Source organism: Aphelocoma coerulescens, chromosome 13 (genome assembly GCF_041296385.1).
Source record: "Aphelocoma coerulescens isolate FSJ_1873_10779 chromosome 13, UR_Acoe_1.0, whole genome shotgun sequence".
In the NCBI taxonomy this organism is placed as follows: Eukaryota; Metazoa; Chordata; class Aves; order Passeriformes; family Corvidae; genus Aphelocoma; species Aphelocoma coerulescens.
The window spans coordinates 4,279,464-4,304,426 of record NC_091027.1 but is presented as its reverse complement, the minus strand read 5'-3'; the positions used below and the strand labels follow the sequence as shown (position 1 = coordinate 4,304,426).

Genomic DNA, 24,963 nt, shown 5'->3' with positions numbered 1-24,963 from the left:
CAAATCATCTGTGATCTGCAAGGCCCTTCCTGTTTGTACACAGACTCAAATGTTTTTCAGAAGATTTTTCCACATGAGGCTATTTCTTCTTTGTAGCAAATAGGGGAGTGAAAAGTTCCCTGAGAAGCCCTGTGACATTTCAGACAGATGCAGTTTCCCAGAAGTTCTGTGAATATCCTGACCTTCACAGCACCAGGATTTCCACATCTCTCCACACACGATGGCCCAATGGCATAACACAAAGGCTGGTCAGCCCAGGCAGTGTCCACTCTGTCCTACTCAGCCTTTGTCACAGTTATCCTGGAGGATCAGGGCTCAGTCTGGGTTATTCCCAGTGCACAACAAGCCCTGTGTGCCCACACTCACCCTCCAGCCAGCCATTCCCATTAGCAGCACTTCTGGAGACACATCCCACCCCACAGCTCGTAACAAACCCCAAATGGCCCACGGGGGACTTGCCTGTTCCTCTTGGTGCCCTGTGAGCACACAAAGGGCTCAGCCCACAGCCTCCCTGCAAGCCTAACACAAATTAAAATGGTCCCTAAATTCCAACCTGTATCCAACCAAGTAACCTACTTCCAAAAGGAGGAGCCGTGTTTGGGGTACTGCTCAGCCAAGAATTTGAATTAACCTGTGTTGCACACAACCTCAGTGACACAGCTCTGTACTTCTGGCCCCTATGAAGTCTTTTGCTCTGCTTTGGGAACAAAAGCACAAAATCTTAAACTGAGCAGGTGGTAGAAGACATAGCATAATGCATTTTTATGGACCCTCCAGATGTCCTTTCCAATATGCAGTGAGATAAATTCTCATCTCACTTACAGTCGTGCAGCCCCACTCAAATCTTGCAGTTTAGTACCACTGCAAAAGTCATCTGTGAAATTCATGTTGTCCATGGTACATCCATTTTTTTAAAATTAAAACAAACCCAAAGAAAATCTCAAAGGCCTGTCTGCATATCACAAATTTGTGACAACTCTCCTATTTAATTCAACCATATATATATCAAGGTGCCCTGAGACACCTTGCCAAACTACCTATGGATTTGTATCTCCAATCTCTGCCTTTATCTCAGTTTCTCCAGTCCTAAAATAAAGCCAGTGACACATACCTGACTCCCAAGTTGTGACACAAAGCTTAATTCAGCCAATGCTCTCCAATGCCAGAAGAAACTTAGAGATGAAGAGTGCCACAGCAAGTTTGGGTACTTCTATGTGCAATATGGACATTTAATATTATTCCAAAATGAACACACGTTCAAAGTGTGTTCAGACTTCTGTATTTCTAATAATATTCTCTCAGGAATGTCAAAGCTTAAAATCGAAGAAATAATTGCTCTCTAAGTGCATGCTAATGGCTCGCTCTGCAGATGGAAAATAAAAAACTGATGTTTTCTTGTAAGCACGGGGTTGACACTGGTTTATTTCTTTCAGAAATACTCACAAAAGCCAGGATTTCTCTGTATATATGTGACCTTGATTTCTAGATGGCACATGGACTACTTAGAGATCATGTTACTAAGTTATTTGCAGTTAAACAGGAAAAAAAGGCTAAAATTAATGGGTCACTGGGTATTTTCTTCTGAGAACTTAACTACTTAACAGTAAGAAAAAAACAGTTTACAACCAGGTGGCTTGAGGGGATATTTTGTTGAACACTGATTAAAAATAATTTCTTCTAAATGAGACCTGACCACAAAATGGGACCATTAACGAGCAGGGACATTCTCACCAGAAAGGAAACTACGCTTGATCAACTCCTGCACCGCCCACAAACCCCAGGTCTTGTTCTCTCTCTCTCTGACAGTCTCTTTTGCTTTTTCCCCCCTCCTTTTTCTGCTCTCCCCTTTTCTTGTTCTTAATAGCAGGGTAAATAAGCAGCAAGTGATGCTGAAATGTTTTCGGCCAAAAACAGAGGCCAAACTCCTCTGAGAAAACATTTGGCCTCTGTGGTTTTGTAATATGTTCCAGAACACTGAGTTCACTGAAGAACATTGTGAAAAACTCCCATCGGCTGGAGTGATGCTGGGGAATGTTACTGTATCCCAACTTCCAATTGGTCCATTTCCTGCAGGCCTTGTTAAAAAAAAAAAAAAAAAGAAGAAAAAAAAAAAGGAAAAAAAAATAGTGCTATGTGGGAGTTAAAACAAGTTCTCATGGGAAAAATGAATGGCAAGAAATTCTAGCTTTAAAAGAAACAGCTAATCTGCTAGTTTGATTGTTCTTCAAAACTTACAATGAACCAATAATCCTAATTAAAACCACTTGGCCTAGTTCTCTAAAGCATCATAGCTTTTTCTATGCTTCGTTTGTACACACCATAGACTATTAGTTTTTTTCTAGTGCTCACTAACAAAGTGCTGACTTTGTTGGGATGGCTGAGCTAATTTCGTGAACTCAGTGTGAAACCTTAGCTAAACAAAATTGTGGTAATTTTCCTTAATTTGTAAAAGTGATTGGAGTGCAAACAAAATTTTCCTCTTGGGTCAATCCTATAATTTTCAATTAACTAAAACTAATCGGCAGGCGTGTACTGAACCTGCATTTTGTTTAAAGGGCTGGAAGGCACTTCTGAAGGTCAGGATGCATTAACTGTTTTTATTTTAGTTTCATTTAGTCCTTTTTAAAAAGCTACATTTAAGTTCAGGCTGGCTCTAAAAGGAAAATGCAAATTGTGTGAGGTAGGATTTCAGTCACAACAGCTTTTCTGTATCTATTGTAACTCTGTAAGTAACTGCAGAAGTGAGAGAATTGTCCATGGACTGGCTCACCTCTGATTTTATAATTTTTTATCATTATGATTTAGTACTTCATAACTTCCATTTATTGAATGAAAAATACTGTGTTTTAAACACCAACCTGAAAATGCATACATGAAAACACTCGCCCTACTGGGACACTTTATTTCCACATTCAGCCATCTGCTTCTGGGCAGCTAAATTGCTAAATTGCTGCCCTCCTTTTTACTGGAAAAGCTAATTAATGATGATCTGAAAAGCAACCCCAAAATGGGTTCAAGCCATTTTTACATTTAAAGAAGTCATCAAAAATTTCTTTGCAAAGTTAAGGAGAGCAAGTTTCCCCCTTTTTTCTTCCTTCCACATGCACACCTGCCATTTCACCAGCCCCAGGGGCAGCCACCCCAGTGAGGTGACAACAAGCAGGACAGCACAACTTCCTGCAAGAAAGAGAGGAGGGAAAGGATTCATCTCAAACAGTCCAAAGCTCTGGGCAACCCACTCCAGTGATGGTTCACACCATCAATTTGCACTAGCCATCAATCTGACCTTTGCTTTTCCTTTTGTTCCAGCACATTCAAACTTTAAATAACTTTTCTGATATTGTGAGTTATCGTCCAGTATATGGACTTCCCACACGTTGCTGAAATCATAACACTCACAAATAAACACACAAAGCCTCCACAAGTGCCAGCAGGGCAACATGTGAACATTGTAAGAGCCAGTGTAAAGAAACCCAGTGCATAATCCCAACTGGGAGAGAGGGTATTTGAAAAAGACAAGAAAGCTTTATAAGGCACCTTTGTTCAACTTCCTTAGTGTTAACAAAATTCAAATAAGAGCTTTCCTGCCCAGCTGGAGCACAGAATTCTCTCCTCTGCCTCAAGTCCCTGGGTGTACATTGAGAGCTGGAGCAATGTATGTGCCCAGTGGAATTCAGAATCCCTCAGTCACAAGTATTTATGATCTATCTTAAAGTTCCAGGGGCAATCAAGGATGAGGAAATGAATTGCACTGGGTTGTGCTGAACCACAGTTCAGGCAAACAGTTCCAGCATAGTCCTGGCTGTAGATGTGAACAGCAAGTGCATTAAAAGCACATCAAAACCAGGGCAAAGCTGTTAATTCCTGCAGTACACACACATTCTGAGGAATCAATGACACACATCCCTTCTAAAAAGTTAGGCTGCTACTTGATTTATTTCCCAGGCCATTCTTACAACTACTGAGTATGGTTTGACACTGACAGCACCTGCAAAGTCCCAGTGTGGTTTTTTTGTTAGTAATTCTTGAGGCCAAATCACTCTACTTAGTGGCCTCCAGTGTGGGAGACCACCCCAAAGCACCTGCAAGTCGCTGTGTCTGCAGCACTGGCTGGGCTGAGAGCTACTTGAGCTCCCTGGAAGTCAGAGACAAGTGAGTTATGGTGAGATGGGCTGGCAAACAGGCTGCTGCTTTGAACTCTTGCAAGATTCACTGGACAACTGAGATGGAGATGTTTAGCAGGATCCTTCTCGGGGCAGCTTTGTGTGTCTGGCTCCTCATGCTTGCACTCTTCCTCTGTTTTTTAAGTACTGCAGTATCTGTTACCCTCCTTCCTCCCCCCTCCTGGCTAAAGAGATGTCCCATTGCGAGGACAACCAGCCAAACAAAAATCCCACACTGGTGTTTTCAGATTCATCCCTACAGTTACCCAGTTCTGACTCCAACCTCAAACTGGTGCCTTCAGTGACATCCTCAGCCAAAACAATAAGATACAGCACAGCTTTTAATGACGAAAGCAGAAGCCTTAAGAAGTGTGATGTATTGCCTGCCCTATTTCTCCTCCTTACATCTAAAGCATCCATACCTGTGTAAATGAATCTTCCAGGCGTTCCCTTGCAAAACTGCTTAGACTTGTAAGACAATGTAACTTCTACAACCCCTGGGATATGTCGGGGAGGCGTCTGTACACGGATGGCATGCGGAGTAATCAGCTAGAGAAAACATTGGGAAGGGAGAAGAAAGAGAAAAAAAGCACTGTTAGATGCTGAACACTTCTTTAATAACACTTTCCTCTCAGATCACAGTAAACAAGCTTTGAAACATGTAATTAACCTGTCAGTGTTTGAATACAATCTTGATGTAACCCACACAAAAGCCAGTGACTACAATATTTACAAGCATTCTCGTAACAACATTATTCCTGTTTTCATACATGGCAGGCACTCGCTTCCTTGTGCAAGCATCAGCCCTGGTTTAAGGCAATAACTCCAGCTTACAGCAGCAGGACTCCCACGTTTGCTTGGATGAATTCTGGGGTCATGACAGTGTCCAACACAACAGATTCATAAATGACACGTGGTTACACGTGTGAACACTGCACAGCACAAGCCCAGGGTTTTAAATACTCCAGTCCCCACCTGATATCTGTACATTGGAAAAGCACCATGTGCTGCTGCTTTAATTTTCTTTTCATTTTGTGGAGGTCTAACTGATTCCTGTGGAAATGCAAAGCTTGGCTTCTAAAGGATGCTGGATCTTTCCTTGAAAATTATGAGAGCACTCAAAAAAAGATGTAGCAAATAAAACCATCTAACCATCACTTCCAGTCTGCTTTCACTGCAATGACTGACACATGTCTGAGAGGGCTTCTTCAGGTGCAGATTTACACAGAAATAAATAGAGAAAACTTAACTTTCTTTTTATTTTGGCTGGGGATTCTGATCTTCTCGGGACAAAGGTTGGGGTGGGTCAGTGCTGCACTTTCCCGGCTCTAGACCATTTTTGCTCTTTCAGGATTCCAGACTGAATTTAAAATGTTGTCCCTGAAATTATTAGCAGAGCCATCTAGGAGTTCACTATTTCATAGCAGATTATCTCAAATCTCTGCTGCTCTCAGAAACCACAGCATTGTCCTCCCCATCACCAAAACGTCCTCTTCTCACTCGCGCTCCCTCAGAAAAAAACAGTAAAAAGAAGTCCATAGAAAAGGTGACATGATTGTGTCCAACAACCAAGATACTGCTCTGGCACATGGATAATCCTTCTCTGGCTGTGGCACATTAACACACCTCTAGAGAGGCAAATAAAACCAAGACCATAACCTGGCTTGACAGTGAGCAAAGCGTGAGCACCCCATGCAGACAACTGCTCTATGCTCTTGGTGAAATCATGTCCTGGATTGAGGAATAAATTTCAACAGATTTTTTTATATAATAAAAAGCTTATTTTATTCTTATTTTTACTAGGAACCAAATGTTTCAGCATTGTAGTAAGGTCCTAGCAAAAAAACCCAGACTTTTATCCAGTTCTTTGTTTAGGGCACAGGACTAAAAAAAGAGCACAGAAGGAGAGTAGTATCTGTCTGAGAGCCATCTGTGCTACAGAGGGAAATGGCATACACAGTAGGGAGCTCTCCATATTTAAAATACGAAAATTAATATTAAATCAAGTTGAACGTTAAAACCAAAACTACCAGCATCAACTGCTCCAAAAGCTATTCAGATCCACAGAAGTCAGAAGCCACATGTCATTTTAGAAATTATCATGTAGGGGTTGATGTCTTCTTGTTTGGGAGCTCCAAAAGTATGTTTTCAGGCTCTGCTTTGGAATCATGTGGTTTAGAAACTTACTTTTAAAAGAAACCTGCCCTTTGTTCTAAATTGCTCACTCTATCAATTGGAAAAAAAAATTAACAGGAGTAAAACAAAACCCAAAACCGAACCCCAAACTTCCAAGGAATGCTTTTACTTAAAACGAATTGTCTTACAATTGAGCTGACCAAAGCCTAAAAGTCCAGGCCAATTCTCTGCACACCCTCAAAAGGCAGCAGAGGCAGAAGGCAGTGCCAAGCAGCAGTTGGTTTCTAGTGCTTCAGACACCTCTCACATTGGGATGAGCCCCTCTCTGGAAGCTTTGACCCTTCCCCACTGAACCAAACACGACAAGTTTAGACTACTTGCTCAACTGTAGGCAGCCAAACATAACTGAGATAAATCCCATCCTCGAGTGGTTCTGGTTAACTGGGTGAAATGGCAAGATGAGAAAAAATTTATGACATTTTTGGGAGAAAATATTTGTAAAAACAGCCAAGGATTTTAGTAGTAAAGGTTAACACGCTCATCTTACTACATCAGCATGAGCCTTGCATCCCTCACCCCTATTCTGTACAGGCAGCTTCTGGTTGGATCTTTGAATTTCCCAGCCTTTACTGGTCTGTCACCACTTTAATGTTCTTTAAACATAATTTGTGGCATTTTCCAATACTCATCTTCCCTGTTTCCCAAGAAATGTCTGACCTATTTATGGTCCATTGTTACAGAGAGCTGGGGAGAGTTAAGCAAGTTTCCTGGTTTATTCTCCACAAACAGTTTGGTTTTCCTTTGTGCTCTGAAGTAAATAAGTTTAACTGTGTTTAAAACCACAAATATACAATAATGTCGCCCACACATTCCCAAAGGGTGAACATTATGTCTGAAGTCCTATGGTTTAGGACGCTCAGGATGTATTTTATTCCTCTCTTCCCTACAACTAAAGCTTGGGAGGTATACCAGGAGAATCCATGGGCCTTTTCCTTTTGCTTTTTCTCCATCACATCTGTCATTGACCACTGGCAGGGATTCAGTGCTGAGCCAGGGGGGCCTTTGTTCAGGGTCAGCCTTGAGGTCTCCTGGCCAGCTTGGTTACACACCAGGAGTTCCCTACATTGCTGTCATATCAGAAGATTGGCTTTAAGGGACAAGCAATGTTCCTTTGCACAACAAAACCTCCCACTTTGGTCTCAAATTCTGGTTCCACAGCGCTGCCAGGATCTGCACTATGGACTGGGACCAGCTCTCCAAATTCTCCAGACTGGTTTGCAATCCAAATGACCCAACTGGTGCTGCACTTGTCTGGGCATTCCAAGCCCACTCACAGCAAAAGCAGATCTGCCCCTGCCTTCCATAACTCCAGGATTGTGGGATGCTTTCCTGTCTACACTGTCAACCTGGGGCCTAATGTTGGGAACCCACTCCACCTTTCCCTCGAAGATTTTTCCTTCACACTGACATAGCCTGTACCTTCCTGAAGGCACAATCTGCCTCATCTTCACACACAAAGCAGCTGGAACAGGTCAGCTAATACCATCCAGGGATATTAAAAGTAAGGACACCACTTCTGGATGCCTCTGAGCCCTGAGTATCTGGAGACTGGTAAAGTGTTTTGGGGAAGCATCATGACATGATGATCCTGTTGTTTTTAGGCATCTGTCCTTGCCCAGTGACAAACACAAGACACTGAGGTAGATGAGCTCCCTGTGTGACCCAGCAGGGCCAGTGTGTCCTCACCTCAGCTGGGAACTCTTGGTAGATGACAGACATCAAAACAACCATACATGCCAGGAGCCAAGAATTCCTAAATAGGGGTTATGTGCCCTTCTGAATAAATTTTTTAAATGTAAATCTTGAGCAAGACATTAACCTGTGATTTGGATGTGAACCCACCAGCCAAAATCTCAGATCAATCTTCCTCCTCCATTCCAGCATTTAGCAAATTGAGAAATGGAGCAGGACATAAAATTAGTAACTGGACCTTTCTCCCAAGGGGTTTTCAAGTGAATTGGCCTGATACTTAGCAACTGCATTTGCTGTTGGATGTAAATTCTTACATGTCAGCTGGGACATGCAGTGGGTTGCACTAAAACCTGAATTAGGGATCTTCAGAATAGTGGGCGGTGCCTGGCCTTCAAAATCCAAAACACATTTGGGCTGAGTGTGTACAACAAGCCTCTTTCTGTGGTTTGCTAATATATTCTAGGCATTCTTGTGTGATACAGCATCATTTCACACTCTTCAGAGTGCCAGGTTACTTTCTTTTTTTAAAAGTGACATTTTATAAGGAGATGTCATTAATCTGAGTCACTAGTTTATTTTTGCATGCTTGAGCTCTGGTTTGTGGTTAGGGAAATGGTGACAATCAGTCATAAATTTGACTTGGACTCTGTGTGAAGAGGACCATTAGAACAGGAATGAAGAAAAATCCCACCAACTGAAGGTAATGACAGCTTTCAGTGAGAACAGAACCCTTAAGGTACCTATATTTTAAAAAACGACCAATAACTTTGTATGCCTCAATTCTGGGCATCCAGATGCTGTTTAATAAGCCTTGGTTTGCAAAAAGAGGGTGCCTACTCATTTTTTAAAAATGAGTCAGAGCTCCAAAATAAGCATTCAAAAACAGAGACTTCCAAAATCAATAACAAACATAAAAAGCAAAATAAAAAACTGTGTCACAGAATTTGATTCAGCAGCAGAAAAAAAAAAAGCAAAAAAACAACAAACCACCAAACCAAAAAATCACCCTCTGTTTTTGTGCTGTAAAAAGGTAAAAAAAAAAAAAAAAAAAAAAAAAACAAAAAAAAAAAAAAAAGAAAAAGAAAAAGATGTTTCAGTGCTTCATCTTTTCTTAATATAAAAGAAAAAGAAGTTGTTTCCAGCTGACTCTGTACAGCTGCAGGAATGTTCTTGGCAGGAAAGTGTTTGAAGAAATAGTTCATTTTAAGCAAATATGGTGGAATATTTATAAGAAACTAATTTTGTCTTCACAATCATGTATTTGCCCTGAAAGTCGACCCTCAGAGTCTCAGCACCCCAACAGGAGAGAGAAACAACCACGGCTTCTTCTCAGCAGCGCTGATTTGGAATATCTGCGACCACGCAGGGACACAGAACCTGGGTGAAACCCCCCAAATTCCAGCTGTGTGTGTGTGTGTGTGTGTGTGTGTGCACTGCCAGCAGAGCCTGTCTGGCACACAGAATGTTTGCTGGGAGTTGTCTGAGCACATCCAGCATGTGCACCCGATAGAGCAGCGCTGTTTGTTTGTCGGTTACGAAAGCCCCTTGGAAAAAAAAAGGCATTAGACGGCCCATTCTGCTTTATTCTAAAAATACCAAGGGCTTTTAAAGTCATTTTTATAAAGTAATATGGGAGGTAAGGATTAATTGAACCTACTGGCTTAGGGTATCTGCATTTCTGCACAAAATTAATGTGACAAATTAAGTTTTTATTTAGTTCTCCCTGGCTGAGAAAGGTTGCAATTATGTTAGAGTGTTTACAGCTAAAATATATGTTTAAATAATAAATACGTGTTTCAGAAACCATTTTAAACCTCCTTTTTTTAACACAGTCAACTCCATTTCAAGCATATAAATATTTCAATTACAAAACTTGAATACATGTAAAATAAATTAAAAATATATTATTTACATTTCAAATTATTTATAACATGCTTTTTGACAACAACAAATTCACTCTTAAAAGGAACTTTTTTTTTTTTTTTCTTTTAACTTTACTTCTGAACTGGGGTAGGATTTATAATTTAAATATCCATGCAGCTCAGGTATTTACGTGGATTTTGCTATAATAAAGTCTGAGTAATATAGGACCTTTACAATAATTATCTTCACAGCACCTCTCCAAAGAAGGTGACTAATCTTATTACTGTTTTAGAGAAAGGGAATTGAACTTTAAGTAGATTATACGATTTGCCCAAGGTCCCATGCAAAGTCTGTAGCAAAATGATGCTTAATTTCAATATTAGACTTCATCCCCCAAACCACCTGCAATTATAGCTGAAACTGAAGCTAGAAAAATCCACATGAAAATGCTCTGCAAGACTCACTCTTTTTCTTTAGTCTCTGCCTATCTGGTTTTGTTTGGGATTTTCTGCAGCCCAGTTAAAATGAGGTTTTCTTTGGATCCATGAAACAACAGGATGAACTTTAAAATTCGTCCAGAATTCAATGACAAAATAACTCTGCCAAGTTTGCTCATAACTGGGCCTTACTGGCAACTCAGGATGAGCCTGCTCCAGTTTTGAAATGGACTCAAATTCAGAGGATTGACAGTTCAATTTTATACTCTATTAAAGTAAAACAAAAATATTCTTCTTGGGTACTGAAAATGCTCTAGACATTTTTAGAAATGGGAAGGCAAATGAAAGAACGTATTTTGTACTTCATAGGTGGCTCGTATGCGTAATTTGAATTATTTATAGATCACTATTATTTAGGGATCACTCAGACAGCTCATGCATTTCTGCACTTGTTTACCATGTTTGTCTCCTTCTTTTAGAAAGAATGTTCTTTTCTCCTATATGATTTTTGACTGCTCTCATAGGTTATGAAATAAGAAGCAATTCTGTAAGGGAGAGACAGTGAAAGAGTTTTCCTCAACACCAGCTTGCAGCCCATTGCAGAATTCCCAGCAGCAGCAGACTGGCTTCGGTCTGGACCCCCTCTAACATTATTAATTTCATGACAAGGCCTTGCAACCATCAGCAACAATGTTTTGACCAGCACTCAGTCTCCTGACATTAGAAATTGACAATTAATGGCTTCCACTAATAAATAGAATCAAGATTTATAATGAAAGATCCAATTCTGCGGCACCAAAATCGGAGCACTTTCCTCCCAGCCCCTTCACCTTTCCCTGTAAAACGTCTGCAGCCATAATGGCTTCAATACTAACACACAAAATGCTTACACTGGGCCCAGGGGGCACTTTCATGATCACATAAGGGCTTCAGAATAGGGCTCATTTACTATCTCTCCTTTTCTGGAATGCCCTTTCATCCACACTTGTCCTCAAGTGGAAGGATGAGAGAGAGAGAGAGAGAACAGTGAAGGACATTAGAGAATACTCTTCACACGGAAAAAATGCTGCCATATGTGCAGTGGAATCAGTAGGGGGAATGTGGTGGATATAAATTAGGCTACAGTGTTTATTTAATATTTACAGGATATAAGGTAAAGCATCGGGAGATCCTCTCACCATTGGGAAGCGTTGCACAGATATTTCAGGGGGGCTGGGGCTTTTTTCAGTATTAAAATATTGAAAATGACAATTTCTTATTAAACCTCCAAAATGTTTTTGGAAAACCCTAAGTTCATAATGTTCCTTTCCCTGGAGCTGCCTCCCTGTGCCAGTGGGGAACTCTGCCATGGCTTCTACAACCCTGGCCATGGCCATGGGGGTGATGCTGCCTGGGTTTTAACTTTCCACAGGTTTTTGGGGAATATCAGGCTCCATGGTTAATTATGTGCTGGGAAAAGACAGGTTTTAAGGAGTTGGGAGGAATAACAACAGCAGAAAAATGGATAAGGAAAGGGTTCCTGTGAAACTACAGGGGCGCCTGCTAGGTATGAGGAGTCCACTGTGGATACAACACAGTGCATTTGGTTGCTGCTATGAAAATGATACTTATGCTAAGTATCCAGACTTTAGGGATATGTTATTCAGAGGTGCTGAATTTCTGCAATCTCCACCTCATTGAGCTGCAGCTACCAGCAGCCAGTTTCCCTGGAAAGTGGGATCACCTAAACGTTTGTTTCCTGTGGGCCCTTAGCTATTGTAGCGCTAAATGCAGAATTATTCACACAGGCATTTATCCTCCCCTTTCCTTGGAATAAAACCCACTGAGCTAAATTCTGAGCCAGCAAGAGGACATGCAAATTCCCCTGGCTATAATGGATTCCTGCCACAGGTAAATTTGACTAATTATTTTCATAAAACTGAGTGAGGCAAGGATTCGTGTCTCAACATTTGTTGCTGATTTAGCATGTGGCACAGAGAAAGGACAGGCTGGCTACAAGGAGACAAAGCTATTAGACATTAGCGTTCAGACAACACCTACCTCACTCCAAACCAGCATGGTGCCGAATATGACCTGTAACCCATCAAAGAAATTGTCTCCTATGATGATGACAGTGGCACCTCCTGTAGTCCATCCTTCACTTGGACTGATGGCTTTGATACATGGTGTAGCTGCTTTTCAACACACATGAAAAAGAGAAGTATTCTGCTGTTAGAACTGGATTTTAATGATAGAAGACATGAGAAAAATAAAATAAAAGCTTTCATATCCCCCCTTACTAACACAAAGATTTCAGCAATCATGCTCTTTCTAGTACATATGCACGACCTCAAACTCTATATTTGGAAGCATTTTTTTCCTCAATTAATTTCTGTTTGGTTTTATTATCTGCATTGAAAAAAAAAATTTTTTTTAATCCTACATGAACAAAACAAATCACAGCATGATGGGCAGAGACCAATTGGAAACCAGGACACATCCCTTTTTTTATTGTATATGAAATGTGCAAGACCTGAGTTAATAAAACAATCTCCAGTAAGCTTGCTTTATTATCCATCAAAACCCAAACTCACCAAGGAAACTCTCATAAATATTATGGACAATATTGGCAAAATAAAAAAGGGTGTAACCCTCAGCATTTCTTTAACTATTCTGCAATCAGACCCAGGTTGTTCAGTATTGAACCATCCTGCTCTGATTAATGCTTTGGCTACTGCGAAAAAAAACCAACACCCCACGAGCAAAACCCACAGCTGCCATCCAGTCATTCCAGCTGTATTGCATCTACAGGAAAAACAAGATACGTGTGCAACACGTTTTGCCATATCCATGGAGTCTCACAGCCACTTTTTTGGCATTGTATCTACTCAGAGCCTCTGAGGGGATGTTGAAAACTCAAGTGCTGCTCAAATCTTGGACCAAGAGCTTCTGGTTTAAGACTATGTAAGCAGAAGCAGCTCAAATATTGGTGGGCTGGGGCAGTATAAACATTCACATATTGATTCTCCTTCTCTGCAGCACATCAGAATTTAACTGTGCTGAAGCAACAGAAATAACATTACTGTAAAAATAACCTGAATTAGGCAAAAAGCCCTGGGTAACTCTCTGCTGTGGAGGCTCAGGGTGGTCACATCGGTTGACGGAAAGAAGCAACTTCACCCAAAATGCCACCAACTTTTCCTTGCTGATACAGCATCAGGTGAGAATATGGCATTAGACAACATTAGAGAACATTTTAATAAAGAAGGAACCTCAACAATTTCATTACTCATGAAAAACAGGTTCAAGGAGCAGCATAACTCCACCAGCCAACCTCAGAGTGGAAGAGAACAATTCTTTCCTGTAGATATGAACCCAGAGGGAAGAGGCTGCACTGCAAACTCAGGAAGGGCTGCCACTGCCCCCTTTCAGGGTTGCTGGCATTTGGCTGTGAACTGCTACTTGATGGAAAGGCTGATTAAGCTGTTAATTTGGTTTGTAACTTTGAGTATTTGATGATGTACTCAAGGAAGAGCACTCAGGCACTTCCTCAGGTAAGGATTTACTAGGAAGACAGGGATATTAAAGCCACCCATGTGTTAGCACCATCCAGGAGAACACCCTTGCCACTCAATGTGGCAGTGTCATGAGTTACTTAATGAGGCACAGCCCCTGTCCTAAATTCTGCTAATTGTAAAGACAGAAAATTAATTCATTCACAGAAGCCTAATTCAAAATGCTCCAGACATAAAGTGCTAAAGAGACCCCATGCATCTTTATGACTCCTTAGTGAAGTTCTGGTTGGTTGGAGCTAATTGCAGGAGTCAGTGTGGCTGCTGGGAAGCTCCTTCCCCCCAGCCCCTGGGCAGGGTGGGCAGGTGGGGAGCTGGGAAGCAGGAGGGAGCTGGAAAGGGAGCAGTTGAGCCACCCTCAGCAGTGTTTCTATGAGCATTGCCCCAGACTCACACCACCGCTGGTGGCAGGCACGGATGGGGAGCAAACAGACCCCAGCCATACCTACAAAAGGTTGTCAGGCACAAACTTTTCCACTACTTAAGCTGCTGGGGATGCCAGCTCCAGGGAAAAACACAAACAGGCAGAAAAAAATCATTACCCTACTCCAAACTTGGCAGAGCACAGCCATTAACTTTTACATGAGCTAACAAAAGAAACATCCTGACATTACCGTCACGAAAACGTAGCGCGCACACAGAAGTAACTTCAATATGTTTAATTTGGATTCAAGTTACTTGCATAAAACTGTGCATAAAAACCACTGTGATGTCCAAAAGCAAATGCTTTCCCTTCAGCCAAGCTCACAGCAACAGATTTACAGTGAAAGCAGCTTTTCAAAATTCCATCTAGCTCTTTCACAGAATCAAACTTTTTCATAAATAAAAATTAAAATCACTTCCAAATTACACTCTTTCCAGTATTCCCAATTGATTGGGGACACAAACCCCCCACAATAAAACCCAGAGATAATCAGTTTCCCATGTGTCAGAGAACGAGCTACTTTTCTTAAGACTACAAGCAACATTTTTTTCCTAAATACCAGTGAATAAAAACTATTTGAGACCATAAGCCATTAACAGAAAACATATGCAGGCTTTGCTGAAAGGGTTGTCAAGCACTGGAAGAGGCTGCCCAGGGAAGTGGTTGAGTCACCATCCCCGGAGGGATTTAAAAGCCATGTAGATGTGGCACTTGGGGACATGGTTTAGTGGTGGGCTTGGCAGTGCTGGGTTTACAGTTGGACTCGATCTTTGAGGTTTTTTCCAACATAAATGATTCTACAATTGAAAATTATAGATCCAAGTAATCTTTACAATGAATGCAAGATACTGTTGAGCAGTTACAGGACCCCACAGAAAAGTTCTTGCTATTTATGTTGTGATGTTCTCTGTGGCCCCTACGTTGCACTCAGGGGTTCAAGGTGCTGCCCTGTGCTGCCACATGTATTTGAGTCCGATATTTTATACATGCATTTACTTCACACCAAACATGTGCCAAGTCCCATCCATGGCAGCCAGGGGGACTGAGGCAGACACTCAGGGCTCTGTGCTGAACTGGGGCTGTGAGTTCTTCACTGGGACACTCTCACCTGCAAAGTCACTGTGAGCATGTGTCATTTTATTTAAATATTTAGAAATTGTGCTGAATCAGTGCCTCATCAAAACTGCTGGCAACAGCCCAGGACATCTCCTCCGAGGATAAAAAGTCAGGACTTGGTGGTTTAATAAGCAGGGCAGGATGGTGCCCTTTGCAGGCACAGCCTGAGATGGAGTGAGAGCACTGTGCATTCCCAAAAGACTTCAGGGCATTCTTTTCCCATGTCACAAAAACCAGAGGGACTCCCCAGCTTTCCCCACACAGCTTCTCCTGTTTTAAAGTGCAAGTGCCCATAAAGATTGGAAGGGCTGCAGGAGGTGCTGCCCAGCCAGGGAAGTGGCCCTGAAGGGCTGCATCCCAAGGAAGACGTGCTGAGGGAGGCATCCAGACTGCTACCTGTTTTTGAGGGCACAAAACATGTTTATACTATGACATATTTGCAACAACCAGTGTCATTCAGGACATTGGTCTGTCTAAACCTTTGCCCTTCCCAGGCCCGTTGCTTGGAGCACCAAGGAGGATGGAATTGGGTCCCGTTTGCAGCATCACCACAGGTAACACTGGGAGGGGGGCAAGGCAATGACCTCAGCTCTATTTATGCCCCTGGTACAAATGTCTGGCCAGCTCAGGCCCTCAGCTCTTCATACTTCTGCTCTTAATCACTTGGCAACTTTCAAAGCACTGTCTGGAAGGTGTTTACTTCTGTGCAACCCTAGGAAAACAGAGCTAGGCAGAATAATCTTTTCACAGGAGGCCTTGATTTTTCTACATTTTGTTTTGGTCAGAAGACAAACCAAAATATAGAATTGTTTTTTGGGTTTTTTTCAGAATGCAGATTTCCAGAATCTCTATCTGGAATTATAGCACTTTTCAATACCTCCAAGAAAAACAAGATGTTTTGTTTCAAAATATTATCACTTCTCATGCCCTTCTGTAACCCCAAAGCATCATTTCTGAAATGGTGTTTTTAAAACAAATAGAAAAAAAAAGTTACTTAAAATTCAGCTTTTTCTGTAGAAGAAGAGTTTTTAGTCAAAGTCTGAAGCTTCTCTGATAACAAAATACAGTGAAGGACTTTAGACCAGTCCTCATCAGGGCAGTGAAGTGTCCCTGATTGATAACATGAACAGACTTTAAGTCCAGGGAAGAATTATAACAAAAGAAAGAATAATTGCTCATTCCTACATATACGAACTTTTCTGTTGTTGTTGTTGAATGAACAACTGGAAGCCAACTACAGCAAGAACCTAAAGAGTTTGGTAGCCAGCTGTCAGACAGGATTTTCACACTCTTTGGTGTGAGCATGTCACACTCATTGTGTTTTTTCAGAACGGTTGGGCTGAGGAAAAACCAAACATCCCCCTCCAGCTGCAGCAGGACCTTGCAGCTCCTCACTGAAGGTGATGTGGCCACATCCTCCACTGGCTCAAACAACCTAATGGTTATGAGCCTTAATGAGCTGCTCTCCTTCTTTGCATGTTATCAGGGCAAATCAGTGCCCACCTCTGACAAGTCCCATCGTGCTGCCCCTGCAGTCCAAGCTCACAGCTAGAGATGTCAGAGGCAGGCACTGCAATCCCAAACTTATGGAGGCCAACAGGAATTCTGCCACTGACTTCAAAGCTAAGGTCTCTGTTGATAAATGTTAAGGATTTATGAGCAAAGCCTTAATGACTCCAAGGGAAACAACGCTCTTAGGAAATCTTCATCTTTTTCTCAGAGTACACATTATTAAAATCTTATCACCTCCCATACAAAGGATGGCAGGTACCAACTCCAGCAGATGGGGAGCAAAATAGGAAAAGTTTTTTGTTGTGTGCTGCATGTGTCGGTGTGTTCCTGTGTTCCCACACCTCACAGCTACTGATATACAGGGGATTTTTCTTCCCTCAAACTGTGACAATAAAATGATTACCCCGCCACAGTTTAGCATAATGGTTCAGAAATGCTCATGGCATATTGCAGAGTTAAAGTGGAAATTATTAGGTAGCTCTTCTTTGTTATAATAATGATCACTCCACAAATAAAAGCTCTTCTCCCAAAGGTACTGCAAGGCACAAAATGCTAATTCTGAAGATTATGTGTGCGCTTTTATTAAATATTACTCTGCCCTGTCTGTTTGAGGGCTTCACTGCTCTGATTGTTTTATGAGTGCCATGTTAATGTCAGCCCCATCTTGCTAGCAGCAGGCACACATTTTAGCTTTTGTATGAGAGTTGATCAAAGGCCACGTGCTGAGGGAATTGCTGAGAAAACACGGACAAGCGATAAAAATCTAACAGATTAATTGGTTTAAATTTCATTTCAGGGCGTTGAACTTTGGCTCAGGACACAAGTACTACACTACCAGTCAGGGCCTAATTACCACATTTCCAATTTGCCTCTGAACAATGCTTGGCAGGGAGAATAATAACAGTACTAATAATACTAATAACAATAATAATAATAACTAAACAACAGCATTAATGTCTCCTCTTAACTTCTTGTACACGTCTAACAACTAACTTAGTGTGCAGGCAATTGCAGTAGGAAATTCCTCTCCCCCACACCACCACCCACCTGCCTCCTGAGCATTTCTACCTGCCTCAAACAACACCTGATGACAGAAGCAATAACAGATGCCCTCAGGAGCATCTGAATTTACAGAATCAATAATCTACCAACTCCAGCCCCTCACAACCACACACTGGACATTTCATACTCTTAATTAGGGACCTGCATTTCTAAACAGAGATAGCTTTTTATCCTCCAACAGAAATGATCTGTTCCACTGATAGAAAACAGAGGCCAGAGGGAAAAAAAGCATATTTACCACAAAGTTTATGGGTGGCCTTGGAATAAGGGTTAATTGAGCTTAGAGGTAAATGTTCACTGAGGTGAATTAGTGGGATGCACAGCTATCAGCAGGGCTCTGGGACTGCTCTTATTTAGCTTCTGAAATGTATTTGCTCTATGATTAATATCCAGTTTGTGCTGGTGACTGTAAGAATGACCTCGCCTGCAGTTTTTATCATGAAGTGTGGTTTCATCCTCTATTATTCCACAGATGAGGATCTTGACAATAGTTGCTGCATCACAACAGGAGTTTAAATGATAGGGCACGTTTTTATTTTTCTTTCTCTAAGAGTATTGTGACACGCAAGGACACTTGCATAAAGGCAGTTAAAACTGGGAATTAAGAGGAACAGGGAATTTATGTCTCATCTTAGAGGAAGTACTGAAAATATCTGGAATTTAATTTAATTTTCCCCTTTTTTTTCCCTGGGTAAAACCTAATTCTGGGCTAAATAAATAAATGAGCCACAGATTAACCCCACAGTTTATGGGTCTGATCCTGCAACCCGTTAAATGCTTTCGCTAAACTACTGATTTTTCAGAATACCAACACAAATCAGTTTTAAGCACTCAAAACCATGACTTATTGAAGTTGTGATTCAACAAACCACTCAAATAAGTGATTAAAAACCCTGCTGAAGAAGCTGCAGGATAAGTAACTCGATTTTTTTAAGGTAGTTGGGCAGTGTCCTGTGAAAAGCTCCCAGGATCTGGGCAGTGGATACAGAACTGGGGCTTCCCATTTCAAAACAGCCTTGGGTCACGTGTGGAACCCCCTGTGCAGGGCAGGGCTCATCCAGCCTCACACGAGGACCAGCAGCAGCACAGCCAACACAGCAATGCCAACACCTTGGCCTCAGGACTCAGTAATAATTCCGGGATTTTTTTCCAATTTGAAAGAATGAGCCAAATATTTTTTGAGAAGTTGAGCTGGCCCGTTTCATTGAGGGGGAGATTGTTTGGGTTTTGGATGGTTTTGTTTTCCCCTAAATGATACCCTCATTCCCGAGAAGCAGGAATTGTCAATCTGCTCACTGCTCTGAGCATGCTGAGAGGGTGAACCCCAAAAATTCTGTCTGCCCAGGGAATGGCTGTGGGCCATTGCAGGAGCTGCATCCAGCACAAGCAGCTGAAAGCAGCTGAAGTTTATGAAACCAGCCTGGATGAGGAAAAGTCCTCAGGACCAGCCCAAAGGGTTAGTCATGGACACTTCAGGGAAAGAGAATGTGGCAGAGCTTTTAGATATTTTACTGGAGCATTAAATCTTCACTCTTGAGCTAAACAATGTGTTTGCTGCTTATCTTGGTGAAGTGATGATCTTCCTGCTTTCCTTTTGCGTATCAAGCCGGCTCTGTCTCCCATTCTCTGTGGACAATGAGCAGCTGCTGTGCAGGAAACAGGGTAGCAGAGGTTTCCCTCTCGAGCAGATAACTCATGCAGCTTTGTGCAACACAGGCACGAGGATGTGATGCCCTGCTCCCCCTTCCCCAGCCCTCTCCTTCACGGCACCTCGATATTTGGGGGTTAGCATATGCAAGCCTTAAAGATTACAGCACCCTGCCAAAAATGGCAACCTCCTCCCGGTCCTTCATGACATCTGCACTGGGTGAAATCACTGAACCAAAAATACACGCACCGTGCAATCCCTCCAGGTTGGGGGAAGGGAAGGGAAGGAAAGGAAGGTTGCCTTTATTTCTGTTTTCCAGTAGTGAAATCAAAGGTCTTGGCGTTGATTTTCTGCCGAACATTTTGGATGCTCGGTTCCCATTAATGGGAAATGAAAATGTAAATTACCTGGGATAATACTCCACCTACAATCAATACTTAAACCAGTGTTTCTCTTTTATCCTGATGCCTCAGCTAGCAAAGTTACATTTCATGGAGTCCTCTCTGTTTCTCTTTCCTTAATGATTTCCAAAGCTCTCAGCTGTTGATCGGTGCCTGAAAAATGACTGCATGGAAAAAGGAGGCAATCAAGAATAATGAGAGACCTGTTACAAAAAAAATCTGCTCCTTATTTTACTTACAACATTTCCATAAAATAATAATTTAGTTATCTCTGTATGATTGCAAGAAATGTATTTTCATTCATTCTCATAAACCCTTTCACATCACAGAGGAAGTTCTGGGAGTTTCTTTGCCTATTTGGGTTATTTTTTTGTTTTACTTTAGGACCTACCTCCTGCTTTCCAAAAATTAATAAAACAGTCAGAGTCCCTAATATCTCCCTGCAAGTCAGTAAAACTTGACCTCCAAAGAGAGGTCTGTCATGTTTGTTAGGCAAATAATAAATTCCCCAGGAAAAATGCAATGTTGCAAACCCACTTAAAATAATGTTAAATTAAGTTCAGCCTAAACATTAATATATATATAAACAATACATGTATTATTATTCTTGAAATATATATCTGCACTCTCTCTAAATATACATATTTCAAGAAGCCTAACAACTTTACTGTGATTTTTTTTTTGATGTGCTGCTCTGATTTTTTTCATTCCTAGGAAATTTTACACTGGCTTTAAGCTACAATTTTTACATTCTTTATTTTTTACCGCAGAATTGCAGGGCTTTCATTTTAAGTCAGCATGAAGAAACTGCTGTGGGTGGCTTTGGTCAAACATTGCTCCCTGCCTAAACCAGTGCAGCCCCTCAGCTTCAGCACTCCCTGTGCTCTTGAGCAGCTCAGGTGCACAGGGATGCACACACTGGATCAGGAGGAAAACCAGACATCCAAGAATATTGCACAGGGCCTTTCAAATATTGGCAGCAGCTCCAGCTCCACAACTGGGGATACGTTTGCTCAGACCTCACCACCAAAGCAGTGACTGCTCTGCTACCCCAGGGATGCACAGATTTGACCTCCAAGCGAGATAAATGCTTTACCATTCACCAATGCTTTAGCCCAAATTATTGCACCTCTATTCCTTTACTCCCTCCTCCACCCCATGGTGTCACTTGCAAAGGTGCAGGAACAGTGTGTGATAGCCAAAGGCAATAAACACCATGTAGGGGACTGAGGTGTGACACAAGGATGGGATTGTTGTATCTGAGTATGGGCTCTAAAAGTTTTGTTAATAAAACAGTGAAAAAAAAATCCTATCTGCCTGTCCCATTTCAATTTCAATGGCTTTCCACTGTCAACTTCCCTGATGAAGTTATGGAGCTCAGCTAAGTCACTATGACTATTTCAGAAACAATAGGCATGTCCAGAAAGGAGACTGCATCTGGTTAAGTGCACTCAAGTTTAAAAATAGTTGTACTGATGCAATTTCTGGGTGAGGATGGAGACAACCTTGTGAATGGAAGCCCAAAATGTGTGATATAAATCAGCCCTAAAAGTTTGTCAAAACAAACATTGCTGCACAGCTTGCATACTCCAAAATATACTTAATTTAACTGACTGGTCCTTCATGATCCAACAAAGAATTCTATATTTGCTAAATGTTAACCCTCTGCTTTACTGCTTTGCTGAACCCAACCTAACAGAAGGGCAGGTGGGTGCAATTTCCAAATTCCTGGTTTGTTTTACCACCAACCCTGGTCCTGTTTTCTCACTTTCATTTTCCATCAGTAACTTAACGTAACAGTAAATCCCTCTTAGTAAATCTCCCTAGATTCAGAACACAGGACCAGATAAAATCCTGTAAGGTGTAAGAGCATCCAGAGCACAACAGGGCTGAGCCTTGATGCTCCAGCATCCACTGGTACATTATGGCCACACCACACCACAAGGTTTAGTCAGCGATATACAGAAACTATTCTAGATGAAACACAGAGTTCAATCTATGTCTAAATTCTCACTGCCAAACTAAATACTAGTATCAACTACATTTTTATTACATCTTTCACTATCACAAAGGAAAAAACAGAACCCCCACATCCCTCAAATTAACCCCTCCCCACTACATTACACAGCGCAACAATCAGAAATCCACCTGAGATGGATACTACAACAAACAACGAATTTATTTTCCTGATAAAAACAAGATCCAAGTAATACTAATTTTTAGCTGGGGTCTCTTTGCTCAGCAGAATTGAGAAAGTCTGCCCACAACAGAGAGCTCGCAGTAATCATCTTTCAGAAACAAGAACAACCCATGCAGAAACACAAAGCAGTTCTGCCAGGGACAGGGAGTGCCTGTAATCCAGTTTCTTCAAGGGAAATTCAAGTACCCTAAGAGTTCTTATTCCTCATCTGATTTCTCTCACAAATCACAGGCTCTCTAATGCAATTTTCTGGAGTCTGAGAATCATAAAGTCAAATATGAACAAGTCTGGTGGAAAATCTGTGACGCTAATCTTGGCCTACGTTGTACTTTTAACAGGCACTGAATTTGTGCACCGGATTATCCAGATGGCCATACAGGAATCATCCTGATAGGATTAAACCTTTGTGCTGAACTCTGCTCCATCTGCTCTGGGAGGTTTGCCTATCGCTATCGGAATATGAATGCTCAGCCTATGTTCAACACCACGACTGAAAGCGCCCCTGTACCCCCCCCACACACACATACATGTGCACACACAGCTCCCTGAGTGCTTGATTAGTAATGTGAGATGAAGTTACCCCCAAGTTAACCACTAAAGAAACATACTGGTTTTATTACTCGTTTGAAGAACAAAGTGCGCTATATCTAAATTCAAACAAAAGAGCATTTTTGTTGTTGTTCTGGGACTTGTTCAATTCATTAAACCATAATACTGCCATAAATTTATAGATGAAGGCATGACTAAACATAAAGCAGCAAGGCTCTTCATCTTTGAAATCTATTAGTGTATGAGGATGTATGACACAGTCGCACTTTGAAGATGTCATGGTTAAATATTTCAGATTATAAAACAGCCAGCAACAAAACACATGCGTGCACACAGCACTGGTAGCTGCTCTTTGCAGCTTGATCTAGACACAGCCCAAGAACAAAAAAGTAATCACTCCCAGTAAAGAAAAGCTTACTCCCATTAATGTTTCTTTCTGCTTTTATTATCTATTAATGACAGTCTCCTGCACTCATTGTTGCAGCCTGCCAGATGCAGCAAAGATCCATATTCATCACGTGCAAAAATTGTGCTCGGGCTGTCTCTGTGACAGGTTATGTAGAGCTGCCAACAGAGGGACCAAGGTCTGATGCACGGCCTCGGGTTTCCAGGCCCTGGGCCAAGGGGAAAGGTAGGGAATCTGGCTCTCCTGCAGGAAAAGCATCCCAGTGATAAGAAGGTTTAACTAAATTTCTGTCCCGGCCAGAAATACACTGCAGACTAATGAAGAGCTGGGATGGAAAGGGTGGATATGCAAATTAATTATTATTGTTATATTATTATTATATAATCAATAATAATAATAATAATTTTATTATTGTTAGCAGATTCAGCAATGCAATATAATCCTCAGCCCCTGTTTGTGATGGCAGTGGGACAGTGGTGGAGGCGACATAACCTGCACTGCATTTCAAGCAGCAGCCACGACTGCATTGCACAGACTGAGACCCCCTTGTCTCTGCTGTGTTGTGTCTTTCAGACTGTTCCTTCCTCTGTTCTTTGTGCTGCTCTGAGTGCAGGGTCAGGCACCCCCTCACAGCCATTTAGGCTTTACTTGCAAAAACATAAGCATAAAATTATATTTATAGTTCATAGTATCTGTCCAGCAATGACACCACATAAAACCAGCACGCTGAAAATCTGAGTGAATACTTTGGACTCGAGCCTACAAATGCTTAGAGAAGTTGTTCTTTCAATGTCTCTGATAAAGTCATGCTAGGTTTTTATTTATTTATTTAGGGCCGCATTCAGACCACCTACCTCAGGCATTGCAGCCTGTCAAATGTCAGACTCCAGCTCTGGCTGGGTGAGTAAGTCTGCCTAAATTAGGGTCCTCTTTCTGCTGTACAATAAGCAGAAATGGGAAGACACCTCTGGAAGCCTGGAGACCCAGGGAGTTCCGTGCTGGCTCAGGAAAGTACCAAGGGATCTCAGCAAGACGATATCATAGGTAGGGAGCAGCCAGAAGCAACCTCATAAAAAATATTTGGCAGCTGATACTGAGCAGGGACCTGACTCTGGGCTTTTGTGCAGGCACCTCTGCTCAGGCTCAGGGCTGAAGGAGGAGGCAGCACTCACCATCACCTTCAGGGTCGCAATCCCAGGAAAAGAGTAATTTTCCCCAAAGGGCCCCTAATCACAGTAGCTTTACCTTCCAGTGTCTCAGAGAGCCAAACATGGTCAGAAGTATTTCTTTCCTCCCCTCTTGTTCTCCTCAAAGATCCCAGGGAGTTGAGGGATGCTCTCACCTGAACATCCTGCAGGAAAGTGCTGTGACTTCAAACCCAACCCATGAACTGCATAATGCCGCAGCTGGAAAGACGAGCAGTGCTGTGGTCAGGCAGAATTTGCTCCGAGTGCTAGCCTTCCCTCTGGGCATGGATCAGGTAACACCAAACCTATGAATTCCATATGCAAGCCGGCTTTTCAGGAAACAGCAACATGAGCTGTCTGTTCAGCCACCAGCAGCAGGGGAGAGATCCAGCACTCTGGTGCCATTTCACAACACAGAAGGGACCTCTGTGGGAAAAGCACTTTGCTTTTTCATGGGATAGATACAGAACCTCTGAGAAAGCTGCTACAAAACCATAATGATATGGTATTAACCAAACATAATTAATTCTGAACTGCTTTACACTCCCAGTGCTAA

At 41.9% G+C, this 24,963-nt stretch overlaps 1 protein-coding gene across 5 annotated transcripts in view; it reads right to left on the bottom strand.

Annotated features, from left to right (window-relative positions):
- Positions 1-24,963, bottom strand: part of EBF1 (EBF transcription factor 1) — a 268,071-nt gene that overhangs the window by 54,229 nt on the left and 188,879 nt on the right. For 3 of the 5 annotated variants that reach the window (XM_069028725.1, XM_069028727.1, XM_069028724.1), the window contains exons 9-10: positions 12,392-12,525; positions 4,586-4,712 (exon numbers count right to left, since the gene is read on the bottom strand). In XM_069028725.1, coding sequence (XP_068884826.1) covers positions 4,586-4,712; positions 12,392-12,525 — 261 coding nt within the window. The remainder of the gene's footprint in view (positions 1-4,585; positions 4,713-12,391; positions 12,526-24,963) is intronic. The other 2 variants (XM_069028726.1, XM_069028728.1) reach the window with 1 other exon arrangement.